The 18,350-nt window shown below is 45.5% G+C and overlaps 1 protein-coding gene across 1 annotated transcript in view; it reads left to right on the plus strand.

Annotated features, from left to right (window-relative positions):
- The first annotated feature begins 400 nt into the window (after positions 1-400).
- Positions 401-18,350, plus strand: part of OLFM1 (olfactomedin 1) — a 52,587-nt gene continuing 34,637 nt past the window's right edge. Inside the window, exon 1 of the mRNA XM_083722352.1 lies at positions 401-1,033. Within this exon, the coding sequence (XP_083578478.1) occupies positions 968-1,033 (66 nt within the window). The 5' untranslated portion in view covers positions 401-967. The remainder of the gene's footprint in view (positions 1,034-18,350) is intronic.

The raw sequence follows: 18,350 nt of genomic DNA on the forward strand, positions 1-18,350 counted from the left end.
CTTCAACTTGCATATTCAAAGCAAAGCAGTTGTCATTATTGGGGGGGAGCACCCAGTATTTCCCAGTTTATCTCCAGTAAAGGTTCACTGAGCACGTGGACCTGCCCCTGAACTCCCCCATCCGTGGGAATTTTGGGGTGAGGAGGGCATGAAGCGTAGTTGAAACGGGAGGTTTAGAGGAGGGGCTACGTTTTCCCATATGGAGCTGGGGTGCATCTTCAGAAGTGGAGGTTGACCATAGAGAGCTGTTCTCGATCTGGGTGGGAGGGGAAGTCTTTCCAAACACCCTGGGCCCCTGGTCAGCCCCCTTCCCCTCCCTCCCAATGCATCCACCCACCCGATCCAGCCTCACTTTCCCTCTGTTTAGTCAAATTCACCCCGCCTTGGCTGATGTCACATCCTGCTCCGACAGCCCCCCCCCCTTCCCAGTCAGTGCCTTGCAAAGCTTCCTCTCTTTCTCTCTTTTTCTTATTTTTAATCCTTACTTTAGCCCCCCCTTCTTTCCTCCTTCCTCCTCAACCCCCCCGCTTTTTTTCCCAAGGCAAACTTTTGGCAGGAGAGAGAAAGGAGAAAGACACACCATCCTTTGGGGTTGGCTTGAAATCCTTCCTCTCCGATGCTTTTCCGATCAGGGGAGCCATTGAAACACCCAGTGGGGGGGAATCATATAACCAGAGACCGGGAAAGGAAAGAGCTCTGAGAGGACGAGAGATAGAGGGGAACTGGGGGGCGCATTGCCAGAAATAGAGGAAGATGCCCGGGGCCGCTGAAGCTGGTCGCTGTCCCTTCCCAGGGTGGTGCTGAACCTCCTCAAGAGAGGCAGCGAAGCATCCTTTGCAACGGGCTGCGACGGAATCCGGGAGCTGAAGAGGCGGCGGCAGCAGGAAGGAAGAGACCCCCACCCCACCAAGCCCCGAGGACGAGGCGGCTCAGTCTATGCCCGAGCCTGGAGCCCCCCGCAAGAGCCATGCGACCCGCCAGCAAGCTCCTCAGCCTCCTCTTCCTCCTCCTGATGGGCACAGAACTCACCCAAGTAGGTGCCTTTCACCCTAACGTCACCCCATCCTTCCTTCCCCCTCCCATTAATGCCATGCACAACCAACACCACTCTACACACACACACACACACACACACACACAAACACACACACACACACACACACACACACACACACACCAAAGCACAGAAGCTTTTCAGCTGTCCCCTCTCCACCGTTTCCCCTCACCCCACATTTACAAACCAGCATGCCATTAAAGGTCATTATTTTCTCCTCCTTCTGTAGGGCCGGGGGGGGGGCTAAAATTGGTCTGGAGAGGGTGGGGGTGTCTAAGGCTGATGTATTTCATTTGTGGAGAACCGCTGCATCTTTGGAGACCAGATGCCTGAATGCTCCCCCGCGCGCGCACACAAGCTGCAACTTCAATTAAAAGTTGAGGTCCTGCCCCAAAGGGCAGAGTCCCTTTTTCTGTTGTGCTTTCGCACTTTTCGTTTGGGGCGAAAGAGTGAGAAGGAGAGAAGACTGAGGTCAGCGGTGGCAGGAGCTATCCAATGTCCTGAAGACGGGTGCTGGCTGCTCCCCCCACCACCCACAAGCTTGGGAGTGGTGCGGAGCAGGTGGGACGCTAGGGAGGGAGGGGGGAAATGGGGGCGTTGCTTCTAGGGGAAGCCTCTAAAGGAAATCTGGCCTGGCAGATACTTCTCAAGTTACTTAGCAAGAGGATAAGCCAGGGGGAGATGGGCAACCAAGACTTGAAACTGAAAAAGAGGCTGCAGACCTCAAAATATCTATTATTTCAAAGATTTCAAGAATTGTAGAGTTTGAAGGGACCCAGGGGTTTACTACTCCAACCCCCTGCAATGCTTCTGTCTATGTATGCTTCCAAGTTCAGATTCTACAACCTGTGTCTTTTCCTACCCTTTCAATAAAAATCAAAGGAAGTGGAGGGTGTTGGGATTTGTAGAGAGTGGTATTCAAATGCCACTTCGATGTTTCTTGCAGGAAGAGTGTGGGAGCCCTTCCCCCACCTTCACTTTCCCCTCCCCCAACCAGGTAAATGAGTCTGCAAGGGAGAAAAAGATGACTTTTTTCATGGGGAGTTATTTGCTTTTCTTCAGCCCGTTTTCCCATCCCGTGCTGGGGAGAGGGCATGGTGAGAAGTCCTCTGGATATGTTGTATCCAAGCTGTGACCAAAGAGAGAAAGGAAGGGAGTAAATAGGAATAAGAAAAGGACCCTCTCTTAAAGAATCCTTGTTCTCTACTCTGTTCAGGGGGGGAAATCCTGCCATTTTCCTGCCTTTTACATCCCTTCCCTTGTTTCCCTGCCTGGTTTCCTTTGAACCTGAAATGTATTGAAGAGAGCACATCTTTAAAACTGCTTCCAACACAGGTCTGTTAATAATACAGAGGACTGGTGGCTAACTGGGAGGGTGTTAGAAAGATGTGGGTTTTTTATTTTAAAAAACCAGGGATGGGGAGAGAGGGTTTGGGAGTGGGGAGGTCTGGCTTTTGGGGGGAGGCTGAAGAAGGCTTGCACCTGGCAACCAAAATTTCGGTGTGAGTGTGTGGAGAGAGGGGGGGTGATCATGCCTATTAAGGGAAACTGCGCATGTCCCAGGGTTGGACAAAGGCAAGGGTGAAACGGGAAAGACTTGCTCTGAAATTGACAAAGAGCAGCTGGTCTGTTAATGTGCTGAGACAACACTGTGTTAAAGTATCCCTGCTGAGTGGTACAATTCTCTATCTCCCACCTACCCCCAGAGATGAATAGGGGAGGCATTTCTTTCATGGGGTGTCTCAAACTGGTAGCTGGTGCCCCTTCCCTACCCACCACCCCCACCCCTCCAATGCAGCCCATACTACTCCAAATTGCATTTATGATCAGAGGCACCTGTTCTCCCCACCCTGATTCCCCCCCCCATCTTTTTGGTCAAGGACAATGGAGGCATTTGTCAGGGAGAGAGGGAGGGGAACAGGTCCTTGCATTCTGCATCTGGACACAGGAATAGTGTGGGGAGAGGCAGGTGGGAAAGTAGATGAGGAGGACAAATGAGACAGGGACAGGCTTTACTCAGCATCACTCTCAGGTTTATTGCATATACCCCAGAGATGGAGGGTGGTGGGTGAACCAGGTGGCAGAAAGGGTATGGCTTGTCTCCTGTGTCCTGAGACTGGTGGTGGTGACAATAATAAGAAATCAATTATTACACACAAACACACACACACACACACACACACACACCATGGTTAATTGGGGAAGGGCCATGGCTCAAGTGGCAGAGCACCTGCTTTGCATGCAGAAGGTCCCAGCTTCAGTTCCCAATGGCATCTCCAGGTGGAGATGAGAATGTTCTCTGCCTGAAACCTTGAGGAGCAGCTGCCAGTCAGTGTCTAACTCAGTACAAGGCAGCCTTATGTGTTCCTATTCAAATTAGCCTTTTACTCAGTGTTGTATGCAGAAGGTTCCCCCATTTCTATTTATTCAGAACAATGAGGACTAGGTTGTTACTTTTTGTTTAAGGGAAGGGTCATAGCTTAGTGGCGGAGCATCTTCTTTGCATGCAGAAGGTCCCACCTTCAACCCCCAATGGCATCTCCAGGTGGGGTGGCCTGAAGTCCTGGAGAGCTTCTGCTGCCAGTCAGTGTAGACAATACTGAGCTACATGGACCAATGTTTGGACTCTGCACAAAGCAGCTTCCCATTAACTGAATTATGATTTGATAAATGCATATCCAGAGATTAATATTAATGTTGTTGTTGTTTCCAAACCAGAGCATCAGTGCTGATGACCACAAGTTGCACAACAGTTTACGATACTGAAAGCATGTTACAGGGATTCAGTCATCCTTACATAACAACTCTGAGAGGCAGTTCAATATTGTTGTTACTTATCCCCTACAATGCAGACTGAATGGGGGTGGGGAGTGGCAGATAGGCCGAAATGAATTTATGGCTGAGGTGAGATTTGGAGGAGGGTCCTCTGTGCACTCTTTGCCAGAAAAGTGCTGGTGTGGTAATGGTGGCATTGGAAAGAATGTCTCTGAATGTGTGGGTTTCATTCTCCTGGCTTTCACTGCTCCATTCCCATCACAGGCCCACTTCCATCATCCTGAAGACCTCCTGATAGGACAGTGTCTGCAGGGTGCCTTCTCCTGCACAACACAGGGGTTGGTTGGAGATGTAGGGGATTTTTATTTCTTTATTTCATGAAATTTATGCACTGCTTAATTAAAAAAAAAACAAAAACAACCTCAACGTAGTTTCCCCCCCCCAAAAAAAATGGCAAATAAAATTATCAATAAGAAAAATTAAGAGTAATTTAAGACTTCCAGAAAAGTTAAAATAACAGTAGGGATAAATCAGATTAAAACTCGGAGCAACTTTCTAAACATCCAAGTAGGTTTGTCTGAACATAAATGCTTTTAGCAGGTGTTGAAAAGAGAAGGTGAAGATGCCTGCCCATTTTTAATAGGCAGGGAGTTCCAAAGTGTAGGTGCTGCGACACTAAAATATCAATTCCTTACAAATGCACAATGGTTATTATGTGGCTCTTGTCACAGTGACAGTTCTACCCATCACAGCAGTGGGCATATATGAGGGATGATGTGATCTTTTGGGAAATCTGCATAAGGCTTTATATACCAATACCAGCACCTCGACCTAGCCTAGATTTATTATGTGAATATTGTGTAATGGAATGGAGGGCTTTCAGGAGAATAGCAAAGGTGCCTGTCTGATGTAGTTGGTTGTTGGGCATGCAAATAGATCTGAGGCGAGGGGTGTGGAAATATTTCCACTTCCACAGTTCCAAGTTAGAAGCAGCAGGGCGGTGTTGGGAGCTCACTTCTGGAGGAAATGCTTCTCTCACACACGTTTCTGACCGTACATCTGACTGGATGCTGCTAAAGCATCTCCAGGCTCCCAGTTAACTCCTGATGAATATAAGGGTATAGGAAGATAGATGGATGGTCCATTGCTGTACATGGCAACTTTCTAAATTCTATTGTAATCTCCCCCTTTGTTCAGAACAATGAGGACTGGAATCTTGCTTTATAAAGGTGAAGAGCCACCGCTTAAAGGTAGATAAACTGCTTTGTGTGAAGAAAGTCCCAGATGGCAATTGCCCCAATTGCATCTCTAGACAGTGCGGGGGAAAGGCTCCAACTTGAGCAGAGCTGTGGCCACTCAGTGTGGACCCCACACTGAGCTAGATGGACCAATGATCTAACTCAGTGTAAGACAGCTTTCTTATGTTCCTGGGGAGGGCAGTAGCTCAGTAACAGAGCATCTGCTTTGCATGCAGAAGATTCCAGATTAAACCCCTGGCATCTCCTAGTAGGGTCAGGAATTTTCCCTGCCTGAAACCCTGCTGAGATGCTGCCAGTCAATGTTGAGAATTCTGAACTTGATGGACCAAGAGTCCTATGTTCCTGCTCCTTGCTTTGCTACCTCAATGCTATTTGATTTCTGCAAAGGAATCTTCCTGGGCTGTTCAAATTGAAGCTCTTGCTCTTTCACCACATAGCCCAGTTTCTAATTCCTGGACTCCGCAGGGGTTTCAGATTTCCATTAATCTTTATCACCTGACACACACAGTCCTCACTAATGGCTTTGTTCCAGACTCCACCCAGTCCCCATTGCCTGCAGGATCTCATTTATATTTCTGTGCCAAATCTACATTTCCAATTCCTTCTCCTGTCCTCTCTCTTTCTCCTCCAAGCCACTGCCTCCCCATCCCTGATGAAAACCAGCCCAAGAAAGGCATCATTGACCTTTAAGGAGATATAATGTTTTGGTCCATAGGGAAAGGTTTGGGTTTGTTCATGATGGCTCAAAAAAACAATGTTCATGGCTAAATGCAACAATATGCATTCTGCTTTCAGAGCCAATGGAACAGACGTTGCAACAGTGTAGCAAAGGTTGACCCAAAGATTGGGGGGGGCTGATGCACATTGCCCTCATGTGACATCATACATGTCTCCCAACACTATGCAGGCCAGACCGGCGCATCCTAGCAGAAAGCTGGACCAGCCTGTGTGGTGTAGGGAGACACCATGCAGGCCAGTGCAGCCTTCTACTAGGCCTCACTGGTGTCAGAAGATGCTGCAGGGGCTGGCACGACCTAACACGAGGTTGCACAAACCTGTGCAGCATCTCCCAACACTGTTCAGGTCAGATCAGCCTTCCACTAGTGTCAGGAGATGTTGCACAAGCAGGTGAGACCTTGCTTCTTCCAACAGTATCTCCTGACACTGTGCAGGCCATTGCAGCCTTCCATTGATGCTACGCTGTGCTTGGCTTGGCAATTCAGCCTTCTTCGCCCTCTCTGTATTTGGGGGACTGAGCCCCCTGCTAAGGAATATTGAGGAAGCTGATGATACCTCCACCCCCTAAAGTCTACAGCGCAGGCCTGAGTAGAGTAGGAAGATCGGCTCAGAAGAGCATAAGAAGAGCACTGCTGCTTGATCAGGCCAACGGCCCATCTGGTCCAGCTTCCTGTTCCCACAATGGCCAACCAGATGTCTCTGATAAAATGGTGAATGAAAGCAGATCAGAGAAGGATGAAATGGGAATTAAAGAGGACTCAGAAACTTTGTAGAACAGTATGAATGATTGCTAAATTAGGAGGGCGAGGTGTTAAGAGTTGGAGGCAACAGATGGTAAAATGGAAAAGTCCTTCACACAGGTGTCTCGAGGAACGGAACAGCCAAATGGCGGAGTAGTGATGTTGGAGGAGTGGAATAGAGCCATGGATGGAGAGATGGAGAGAGATTCTGAGCTGGCAGAGATAGAGTTGAGAGGGAAAGGACTCTGTGTACAACTTGGAGTGAATTCAGAGGGGAAAGCTATCAAACCTCTGGCACTTTTCTTGGAAAAAATAATGAAAGAAGCATAAATGGAAGGGATAATTTTTTTAATCAAGATGTAAAACCACTGCAAATACAACAGGAAATGGGAATGGAAGAAACAGATTTGGGTGCAATAATTTGTGTGCAATAATTAATACATAATAAGTAAAGAACTATGGAATATAATTTAATATATTATCACAGCGGAGGGACTCCTGTGTGGACAAGGCTGGAAGGACTTGATTTGATTAGATAAAATCTATTGCTGGCATTTATTAATAATAATTATTATAAATGTATTTTTGGACTTTATTGTACAAAAAGGAAAATCTGTTTTGTGTGAAAGGGAAATTGTCTGGGTCTGAAGACTGGGAAAATATTGCCTAACAGAAAGTTGATTGGTTGGGTGTCATTCTAGAGCGAATATTTCGAATAATTTCCTTTATGTAACTGACAGGTGGAAAATTGGAAATCCTTTATATTTTCCTATTTTTTGAGTTTCCTTTTCTCTCTCCCCCCCTCTGTTTTTGTTTTTATTTAGATTTGTTTCTTTTATCTTACAGTAATCCAAAAAAAACTGAATAAAATCTTATTTAAAAAGCAACAATGATGAAAGGAACCAGGTTCAGTCCCTGATAACACGCAGCTAGGGCTACGGAAATAAAACCCTGGAGAGCCACAGCCTATCAACAGTACTTAGCTAGACAAAAACAATGGTCTGACTCTGCCTAAGGCTGTTTTCAAGGTTCCTATTTAATTCAGCAATTCAGTCCAAACTAGGGGGCACAGCTCTCTCATAGAGCACCTGCTCTGCATGCAGAAGGTCTTGGATTCAATCCCTTATGGCATCTCCAAGTGAGGCTGGGAATGTCCCTTGCCTGTAGAGCTGCTGCCAGTCATTGTAGGAAGAGTTGAGCTAGAGGGACCTGGGGTTTGACTCGGCATCAGGCAGCTTGCATCCTTCCTACTTAAGTCATCAGAACTAGGTGGAACAGAATCTTCTTTAGTTTGGTGGTCAAGGGCCATAGCTCAGAGGTAGAGCACCTGCTTTGCATGCAGAAAGTCCCAGATTTAATCCGCAGTGACATCTCCAGGTAGGGCTGTGAATGTCCCCTGCCTGAAGCCCTGGACAGATACTGCCAGTCAGTGTAGACAATACTGAGCTGGATGAACCAGCGAGCTGACTCAGTATAAGGCAGCTTTTACATTCTAGATTTGTCAATTCATAGCAAGTCCATGACTGAGCTGGGTCTTTTCATGCTTTTGATTGCTTTATTCCAACCTGTTCTCTTATGAGGTGTGGGAACCTATAAACTGAGACGATGCACTAAACATGTCAGTAATGAGTAGCACTTAGCAAACTGTGTGCAGATCACTTTGCATTCATTATCTTAATAATCTTTATAGTAATCAATTATGGTAGGATGTGTTTGGGGGCCTTTGCTTTATTTTGCCACCCCTTCCCCTGAATCAGACTATCTCATTCCATTTCTCATTTCTCCCGTCATAACTTTATTCCCAACCCCTGCCATTTTTGCATCAATATGCAAAAAAGAAAGATCCCTTGTAAAGATTTGCCTGTGTTTTCACACACTTCTCTCCTAATATGCCCCAAAACATGTACATTTTTGCAAGAAATCTTCCTTAATCAACGTAATGTTACATACCACCCCAATCTCCATGAGTGGTGCAAGATTCCAGGGGTTGAAAGCAGGGCCAGATTTAGGTTTGATGAGCCCTAAGCTACTGAAGGTAATGGGGCCCTTTATATGTCCAGCTGTCCTTTGTCAACAACAAATTGTCGCTGTTTTGTTTTGAATATATGCTATATGGTAATTTATGAAACTAATAATTTATGAAATCCCTGCAACGGGGTGAGCTCCTGTTGCTCGGTCTCTTCTCCTGCCATGCCAACCTAGCAGTTCAAAAGCGCGTCAAAGTGCAAGTAGATAAATAGTAGGTACTGCTCTGGTGGGAAGGTAAACGGCATTTCCGTGTGCTGCTCTGGTTTCGCCAGAAGCGGCTTAGCCATGCTGACCACATGACCCGGAAGCTGTCTGCAGACAAACGCCAGCTCCCTCAGCCAGTAAAGCAAGATGAGCGCTGCAACCCCAGAGTCGTCTGCGACTGGACCTAACGGTCAGGGGTCCCTTTACCTTTACCTTTTAATAGGTATCTAAAGCCATTTGCACACAACAAATAGGAGCCTACACAACACAAAATACTGTTGCTGTGTGTAGGTTTTATTTTATTTGTTTTATATTTTGGAAATGTACATCCAGGGTTTTTTTCCTTAAAATTTTTTGGGGACCTCCAAGAGAGAGGGGCCCTAAGCTATAGCCTGTTTAGCTTATACGTAAATCCAGCACTGGTTGCAAGTGGTTTATTTACACATACATACAACCTGCACCTAGATGGAGAGAGTGCAGGTCATTTACATCCCAAGAGGATCCTGTTTCTCCCATTGCTGTAGCTTCAGATTCCAAGAGACCCCAGACTTCATGCCTGACCCTCTCTGCAGCATAAAATAGACTGCCTGACTTCATTCTCTGGGGCCCCTCCTGCTTGCAAAAGGAACACTTCTTTTCCTATATTGCTTACCACATTGCCCACTGTAACCCAGGAAGCTGTCGTGAATTCCACAAGCAATTCCCAATATAATTCGCGGCCTTAATACTCTTAGCCCAGTACTTAATTGGAAGATTTGCATCTGCTAACAATGCTTTCATTTGTGTCTGCAAGACACCTCCCCTACACTCTGCTACTCCATTCTCCTGAGGCGTTGCCACATTGGTAAGTCTATGTTAAATCCCTTGGGAACGCAACCAGTTTCTTAGGGAGCTTGCCATAAACTCTCCTCCCCTGTCTGTCTGAATAGAGCACACCTTTTCACCAAGTTGCCTTTCTACCCTTCTTACCCAGAACTTCAAAGTTTGGGCAACATCAGACTTTTGCTTTAATGGATAGACCCAGCCAAATCTAGAATAGTCATCCACTAGAATCAAACAGTACTTGTTATGGGAGACACTTGGTGGAAAAGGGCCAGTTACATCAGCATGAATCAACTCCAGTGTTGTTGGTTTTTTTTTTTTGGTTTCTCTCTGGCTTGCTCTTGCTACTGGGCAAGTCCTGCTTTTAACCTCCTTGCAGATACTACAGTCTAAGTAATTATCACAACTTTTTATGTTTTTCATTCCCCCACACAACTCCAATGTTTTGTTCAGCACCTTAAAGCTAGCATGAGCCAGACGCCTGTGAAGGAGATGAATACACATATCATGGGTTGGGACATTTTGCACATTCACAACCTTAGACTCACACTGCAGTACATACATATTGGTTCTAAGGTTAGCATTTGCCAACACTGCCCCATTTTGCTTTATCTGGCACTGATCTCCCACAAAGTTTACTTCAAAGCCTGCTTTTGCCAAGTCAGGAATGCTCAGAAGATTGTTTTGCAAACTAGGCACACACAACACATTCCTGAATGTGTGTCCCAGCTGTGGGAACACAACCTCCCCCTCACAAACCACATTAGCTTTCTGGCCCGTAGCAAGACTTACATGTTTTTTGTTTGAAGCCCTAGCATCAGTCAGCAATGCTTTTCTTTTACAAAAGGTTTGAGAAGCTCCACTGTCCAGAACCCACAGATCTTCATTTTCTTGACCATCTGCAGACACCCAAGCGGTAGACTCCCTCTGCTGCCTCCTGTGCTTCTGCTGTTTTTGTTGTTTTCTCGGGCAATCCCGAAGCAGATGTCCACTGGACTTGCAGCAAAAACACCTTTTTACTTTGTTGACCACCGGCTGGTCTGCAGCAGCTCCTCCTGGCTGTTTCTCCGGCTCCCAACACCTCTGCTCCTCCTGGCTGTTGTTCCTTCTGGGATGCTCCAACAGCTGGGCTGAGGTCATATTTCGCTCTGCACGCCTGTCCTCTGCATACAACCGTCCGGTAACGTATTCCAGAGTCAGCTTATCAGTCTCTACCGACTTGAGGGAATTGACCAGCATATCATAGCTGTCATCAAGGGAACTCAGGACTATAAAGACTTTGTCCTCTTCCCCCACAGGCCTCCCTCTTAAGACTAGCTCCTGGAAACAGCCTGTTAGGAATTTTAGGTGGTTCACCAGGGAGTCCCCCAGTTTCTTCCGACACCGATACAGTCTCCTGGTCAGTGTTATCAGTGAGCCAGCTGTCTCTCGCACATGGACAACCTTGAGTGCATTCCACGCCTCACTTGCCGTCACCTTATCAGCTATGTAGACTAGCTGGCTGTTGTCCACTCCAAGGATGATCGTAGCCAAAGCTTTCTCATCCTTTTCATCCTCCTCAGGGGGCTGCAGTGGAGTTTCCACCACTTTCCACAGGCCCTCACGCTTGAGGAAGTGTTGCATGCGGACCGACCAGGTGCTGTAGTTCGTGGCCGTCAGCTTCTCCAGCAACATGCCACTTCTGGACTGCTCCATCCCTGCAGCTCACCTCCAGCACCCACGGCTAGATAACTGCCACCTGTACTCTGGCGCAGCAGAAGCGTGCTGGGCCCATAACCCTGTTGCGAATTTCTCGCAGCACTTTTTAGCGAAACGCTCAGAGTCCCAGGTTTCTTTTCAGTGCAGTCTTTTTAATGTGAGCTATATACAAGTATTTACAAAAACAGTCTATACAGAGTACCTGCTCCTTAAGGCAAACGAATACTCTACACCACAGCACCACCATACCACAGCACAACCACCACAATTACTGTTAAAACAGGTGATAGCCAATCATATTCCTGCTGAGTCACTCTGACCCAGCACTTCACAGAGTATTGCATCAGCCTGTTGAAGCCTGCAGACTTACTCAGCATCCTGCGAATCCCAACAGAAACTTTCCCCACCGATCTCTGGTATTGTCTTTTGCTAATTACCCAGAGCTCAGGGCAGGGTGTCCTCACTCATCAAGCTCCTGCTAGGCTGGCCTGGGTCATTAGCACTGGCAGGGTCTAGGGATTTCCAAATTTGGTACAGTTTAATGAAACCTTGATTAATTCTAACTTTTACTAAATCCAAGAATTATTGGGGAGGATCTGGCACTCAGGAGTTTAGGGGATCCTTGCCCCCTCAAAACTTATAACAATAACATAAGCATTGGTGCACACTCTCCTCTAGTGTTGGAGTCAGAATGTGTTACCAGCTATACTCAGAGTAGACTCATGAAAAGGAATGAGCTAAAATTAAGCGTGTCCACTGCTTCTCTCTCTCTCTCTCTCTCTCTCTCTCTCTCTCTCTCTCTCTCTCTCTCTCTCTCCTTGATTTCTTAACTTATATTCAGTGTTAGAAACTGAGATATGAAACCTAGGAGCTAAATGGCACCTTAATCCTAGGTTATGGGCACAACAACGGAAAGTCTAGACACACTTTTTTATAACAAGAATACAAAGCTGAATATGAATGAACTGCAGCTAAAATATTATGTTCATTTTTCACATGGTCTAGTCCTTCCCCTGCTTACCCCCTTAATATTCTTAAGAGGGTCTCTTCTCCAGTCTTCAGGGAGTAGCTGGAAGAGGGGAGGCAGAAAAAAGGTCCTCCTTTCCTTCCACTCTGCTTATATCCCTGCCTTTCCGCTCGAAAGAGCCTGGAGTGGCAAAGAACAGGCAATAAAATCATAATAAACATCTTTAAAATAATTATAGTGCAGATGCAGACTGGGAAAGATCTTCATTTCAAAGGCTTGTTGGAAGAGGAAGGTATTCAGTGGATGCCAGAAACAGTGCTTGTCTAATACCAAAGGGAAGTGAGTTCCAAAGGGAAGGTGCAGCAATGCCAAAGAACTGATTCCTTTCACTGTGCAGAACAGACCTTCTGATAAGATGGCATTTGCAGGAGGCCCTCTCCCACACAGCACAGTAATTGACTGGGTGTGTAAGGGGTGAGACAATCATTCTGGCATCCTAATCCCAAACTCCATGGGGCTTTATGCACCAAAAACAGCACCTTGAAATTAGCCCATGGTCAGGTGTTGTGTCTACCTAGAGAGCCAGCCAAAGAGCCTCCCCCCCCATCATCACCAACAGTCCAAGAGAGAGAAGGACAGAATGGATACAGGTTTCAGCCATGGACTAGAAAGAAGTGTGTGTGTTTTATAAGCAAAGTACTGTTTATCTTGAGTGTAGGTAAGTAGATGATAAATAGATGATGATAGATAGATGATAGATATAGATAGATGATAGATAGATAGATAGATAGATAGATAGATAGATAGATAGATAGATGATAGATAGATAGATGATAGATAGATAGATGATAGATAGATAGATAGATAGATAGATAGATAGATAGATAGATAGATATAGATAGAAGAGAGAGAGAGAGAGAGAGAGAGAGAGAGAGAGAGATGATGATGATGATAGATAGATAGATAGATAGATAGATAGATAGATAGATGATAGATAGATAGATAGATAGATAGATAGATAGATAGATAGATAGACAGATAGATAGATGATAGAGATAGATAGATAGATAGATAGATAGATAGATAGATAGATAGATAGATAGATAGATAGATGATAGATAGATAGATGATGATAGATGATAGATAGATGATGATAGATATAGATAGATAGATTAGATAGATAGATGATAGATAGAAAGATAGATAGATAGATAGATAGATAGATAGATAGATAGATGATAGAGATAGATGATAGAGATAGATAGATAGATAGATGATAGATAGATAGATAGATAGATAGATAGATAGATGATAGATAGATAGATGATAGATAGATAGATAGATAGATAGATAGATAGATGATAGATAGATGATAGATAGATAGATAGATAGATAGATAGATAGATAGATAGATGATAGATAGATAAATAAATAGATAGATGATAGATAGATAAACGATAGATAGATAGATAGATAGATAGATAGATAGATAGATAGATAGATGATAGATAGATAGATAGATGATAGATAGATAGATAGATAGATAGATAGATAGATAGATGATAGATATAGATAGATAGATAGATAGATATAGATAGATAGATAGATAGATAGATAGATAGATAGATAGATAGATAGATGATAGATAGATAGATGATAGATAGATGATAGATAGATAGATAGATAGATAGATAGATAGATAGATAGATAGATAGATGATAGATAGATAGATAGATGATAGATAGATATAGATAGATGATAGATAGATGATAGATAATAGATAATAGATAGACAGACAGATGATTGATTGATTGATAGATATAATTTCATTTGTGATTCCACATTTTTATGAAAGTCTTGGTGTTTTCTACTATTCTGTTATGGGCTATGGAATAATGCAATAAACACAATTCACTCATTTGTATTGATGAAAAACTCTGGAAGCTCATATTGAAGAAGGTCCACTCTTCTGGAGAAATCCACTTCCCTTCAAAAGTGGCCCCAGATATATATATATGGAGGCCCCTGGAACCCAGAGCAGCTGGGTACTGAGATCTCCAGCCTCGTCTTGGCATGCACAGGATTGTGTCGAGCACTCCCACTTTGTTAAGCAGCATGGAACCAGGTGCCTGGTGTTGTAAAAGAGGGTCTCATCCATGCAGGATTGAGCAGTGGAAAAAAGGGCTGGACTCTTTGGCCCTCCCCACAGCTCCCACCATGCCTGGTCATTTGACACAATGATGGAGTCCAGAAGCATCTGAAGGGCACCAAACTCCCTGACCAATGTTAGAAGCGGGACCTGTTGATGCCTTCATGCTCCTGGTGGAACACTGGGGGCCCTAAAAGAAGCCAGAGTGACTTGGGCCTTGTCCACCTCTCTGTTTGTCCTATGCCTAGAAAGCATGGGGTTGAGAGGGGTTTTTTGCTTGTCCCATGCTTTCTAGCCACATGTCTGAATGGTCTTTTCTGTTTGCTCCACTACTTTCCCCAGGAAAATCCACTGTTTACAACTGAATCAGAGCAAACATCAATCCAATCCATGGAAAACCCAACAGGCGTATGCTCTAATTCAGTGATAAAGAGTGGGTTTTCCCAGAGAAAAGCGACTGAAGAAGTGGAAGTGTGGATGAGCCCTTAACCCAGAGGCAGCAATTCAAATGGGCAAGTTGCAAATTGGATGGTGGTGGACTGAGTTCAGATCTTGCCTCTCTGCCACAGATCAGACCAACCAGTTCCATATCTTTGCTGCTCAATCAATTCCAGCAATGCCTGTGGCTCAAATCGGGGGGGGGGGGGGAGGAATAATCATGCCGCATGCTATTCCTTGCCACCTGGCCATAAAAGAGCAAAACAGATGAAGGCCATGTGTGGATCAGGAAAATTAACTACGAGCCCCCCCCAAATTTGGGATCCTCTCCAAACTGGCACCAAGGATTTTTTCCTGCAGCATTTTGCAGCAAAAAAACCCATGTTTTGCAGTGCTCCACAGTCTGAGCAATTGATATATCAAACATGGGGTTTGTACTTAGCATGAACTATGAACCCCAACATTTTGGATCCTCTCCAAATGGTGCCAAAGTGTGAATCCACAACCAAGCAAATGAAATGGATGGCTTCTTGTTCATAAGCTAACCTTGGGCCCTCTCCACACACACAGACACACACACACACACACACACACACACACACCCCTCCACTGGTCAATGCCTCTTACGCTCTTCACCTGTCCAATTCAGTTCAATGGCAATTAGTTTGGCATCACTTTGCACAAGGACACTAATCCTGATTATGAGGACAGATAAGACCAGTAATAAATATAACCTGAGGCTGAAAATGACCTCTCTCTCTCTCTTTATTGGTGAAAGCTGAAGTTGGTGAAATGTGACATGAATTGGCTCATGAAATGAGGCAGCTACCTCAAGTGATGGACTGGAGGGTTGCCATTTGATTCTTCCTCCGTTTCCACAGGTATCCTCCTCTCATCATGCTGATAACACACAGGTGCGGGGAGGAATCAAGGGCAGAGGTGCCCTAACAGGCAAGGCAAGATTGGGGCCATCATTATAATTTATAACATAGCAGGGCGAGAGGCAGGCAGGCATGATATCTGGGACACAATCTGCTAGCAAAAATGGAAATTAGCTGCCAAAGAGCAACTGAGCTAAGTTCAAGGCACTGTTTCAGTTTAGGACCTGGATACACCGATCGAGCACTGCACTCTGCAAGGGAGGGCCTCCTGTAGATGCCATCACCCCACTGGCAGAGGAAGAGACATGTGGGGGGGGGGAGTGCACTACCCCTGGCAGTGCGATCCCAGCAGGGTGCCATTGTGGCTGCACCCCCACCTGTGCTGGGCGCCACGCCCCTACAGGCAGCACACCACACCTCCGGGACACGCGTCAAGTCCCTACAGGCGGCACGCTCCACCTCCTGGGGCTGGAGCATGAAGCTCTGCCACTGCATCACCCCAGGATGTCCCTTATGCACAATATAGGAATCAGGCCTTTAGTGTTGTGCTGCCTGCCTTTGGAACGCCCTGCCCTTGGGTGTTAGATATGCTCCATCTCTGCTGTCTTTTTGGCAACCACTGAAGACCTTTTGAAGAGCCTTTTAAGTGGAGATCTTTCACAGTCTGCATGTGTACTGGAATTCTTTTTAGCATGTTTTTACTGTCTTATCACTTCCTGATTGCCGGCCAGGGCTCCTTTTATTAAATATAAATTTAAATAAATAAATAAAGCTATCTAATCATCTCTTCCCTGTCTCTTCTTCTGGCTACAAGTATAAGCTGACCCCATCCACCTTTTCCTCGCTGGCTCTGATTTCAAGGCCACACAATATCTTTGTCCCCTTCCTCTCGGGACATGCTCCAGTGTGGTCAATACCCTACTTAAAACATGGAGTCCAGGTCCTGAATAATTTAAACCCAACAGTGCAAATTAAGCAAATGTTATTTGGTCAGATGCCATCAGATTTGATTGATGAGGCAGACACCTGAGCTGGTGTCATCTCATGGATCACTCCAAGCTTTGCTTGCATGAAGACGCTCTGTGCCAAGGCCCATATGCCAGAGGATGACGCAGGAAGCCCCTTCAGTCTCTAGTATCTTGGGGTGCTGAAACCCCAAGTTCTTTGAGGGGAAGAGTCAGTCAATAACCAAAACTTCAAGAGAAAGAATAGAAAGGAATGGAAGGGAGCAGATAAAAGAAAGGACTGCTTCACACTGTGCATCGTTAAACCATGGAAATTGCTTTTTCTGCAGAAGGCAGTGATGGCCACCAACTTAGATGGCTTTAAAAGAAAATTGGACAAATTCATGGAGTTTTAGTAGAAAGCTACCAGTAGCTACTAGCCACAGTGGCTATGCTCTGTCTCCACAGCTGGAGGCAGCAATGCGCCTGAATACCAGTTGCTGGAAATAACAGGAGGGAAGTTCTGCTATTGTGCTCAAATCCTGTTAGCTGGTTTCCCACAGGCAACTGTTCAGTCACCGTGAGAACAAGATGCTGGAGTAGATGGACCCAGTCCAGCAGGCTTGTCTTATATTCTTAAAGCTTACTCTCCCACCCCCAGTCCAACTGAATGACTATTTTGCAATTTGTCTTGCGATTCACATCTTTAGCAACTTTCCAACTGATCCAGGTTTCTCATTTTGCTCTTAAACAGCACAAAGCCTGATCAGCTGGAATGTTGCTAAAGATCTCACGAAACCCTCAGCTGCTTAGGCATTGCCTAGGGAGGTCTTATTCCAATCAACTGAAGCCACGGTTCTCAAAGCGAACAAGGACTAGGGAGGGCTAGATGGCTTTAAAAGAGGTTTAGACAAATTCACGGAGGAGAGGCCTGACAATTATGTTCTTCCTCCACAGTTGGAGGCAGCAATGCTTCTGAATGCCAGTGGCTAGAAACTGCAGGAGGCAAGAGAACTGCTGTGCTGAGGTCCTGCTTTTGGGCTTCCCATTGGGGATATCTGGTGGACCATTGAGAGAACAGGATGCTGGCCTAGATGGGCCACTGGCCTGATCCAGCACACTCCTCTTGTGTTCTTATGTTAAGGGAGGTACTGAAAACTTATTGTAGGGAGTTTTTTCCTCTCTTTTGCTGAGTTTGCTGGGGAGGGGAGGGGACGTATTGTCAAAAAGAAAGGGAATAGGAAGAATGGATTTTGTGTGTGGACCTTTGGGGAAGCAGGATGGTCATGCCCCATCGATATTTGCAAAGCCAGACCAAAGTAGGCACCTCCTAATTCAATTTTAAAATCTTGATAGAGAGCCACCTGTTCCCATTTAAAATTAATTGTCATTTTTTCATGTACTCAAAATGAAATGAAGACTTTCCCCGTCAGCTCTGCTTTATTCTGGGGCCTTCACTGCTCAGCCTACATGCTTCTGCCATATGTGGCTTGTTCCATTGCTGATGTAAGGACCAGCTGCTCTGAGAAAGGAAACATCCTCCGCGCAAAGCAGAGACATCTGCCAAGTGGGAAGAGGAGCATCACTAGATGGGCTTTAAGGATTTCAAAAACATCAAAACACGTCTTGATGTCCCTCTGCCAGTCCTCAGAG

Source organism: Podarcis gaigeae (assembly GCF_964106915.1).
Source record: "Podarcis gaigeae genome assembly, chromosome: Z".
Classification (NCBI taxonomy): domain Eukaryota; kingdom Metazoa; phylum Chordata; class Lepidosauria; order Squamata; family Lacertidae; genus Podarcis; species Podarcis gaigeae.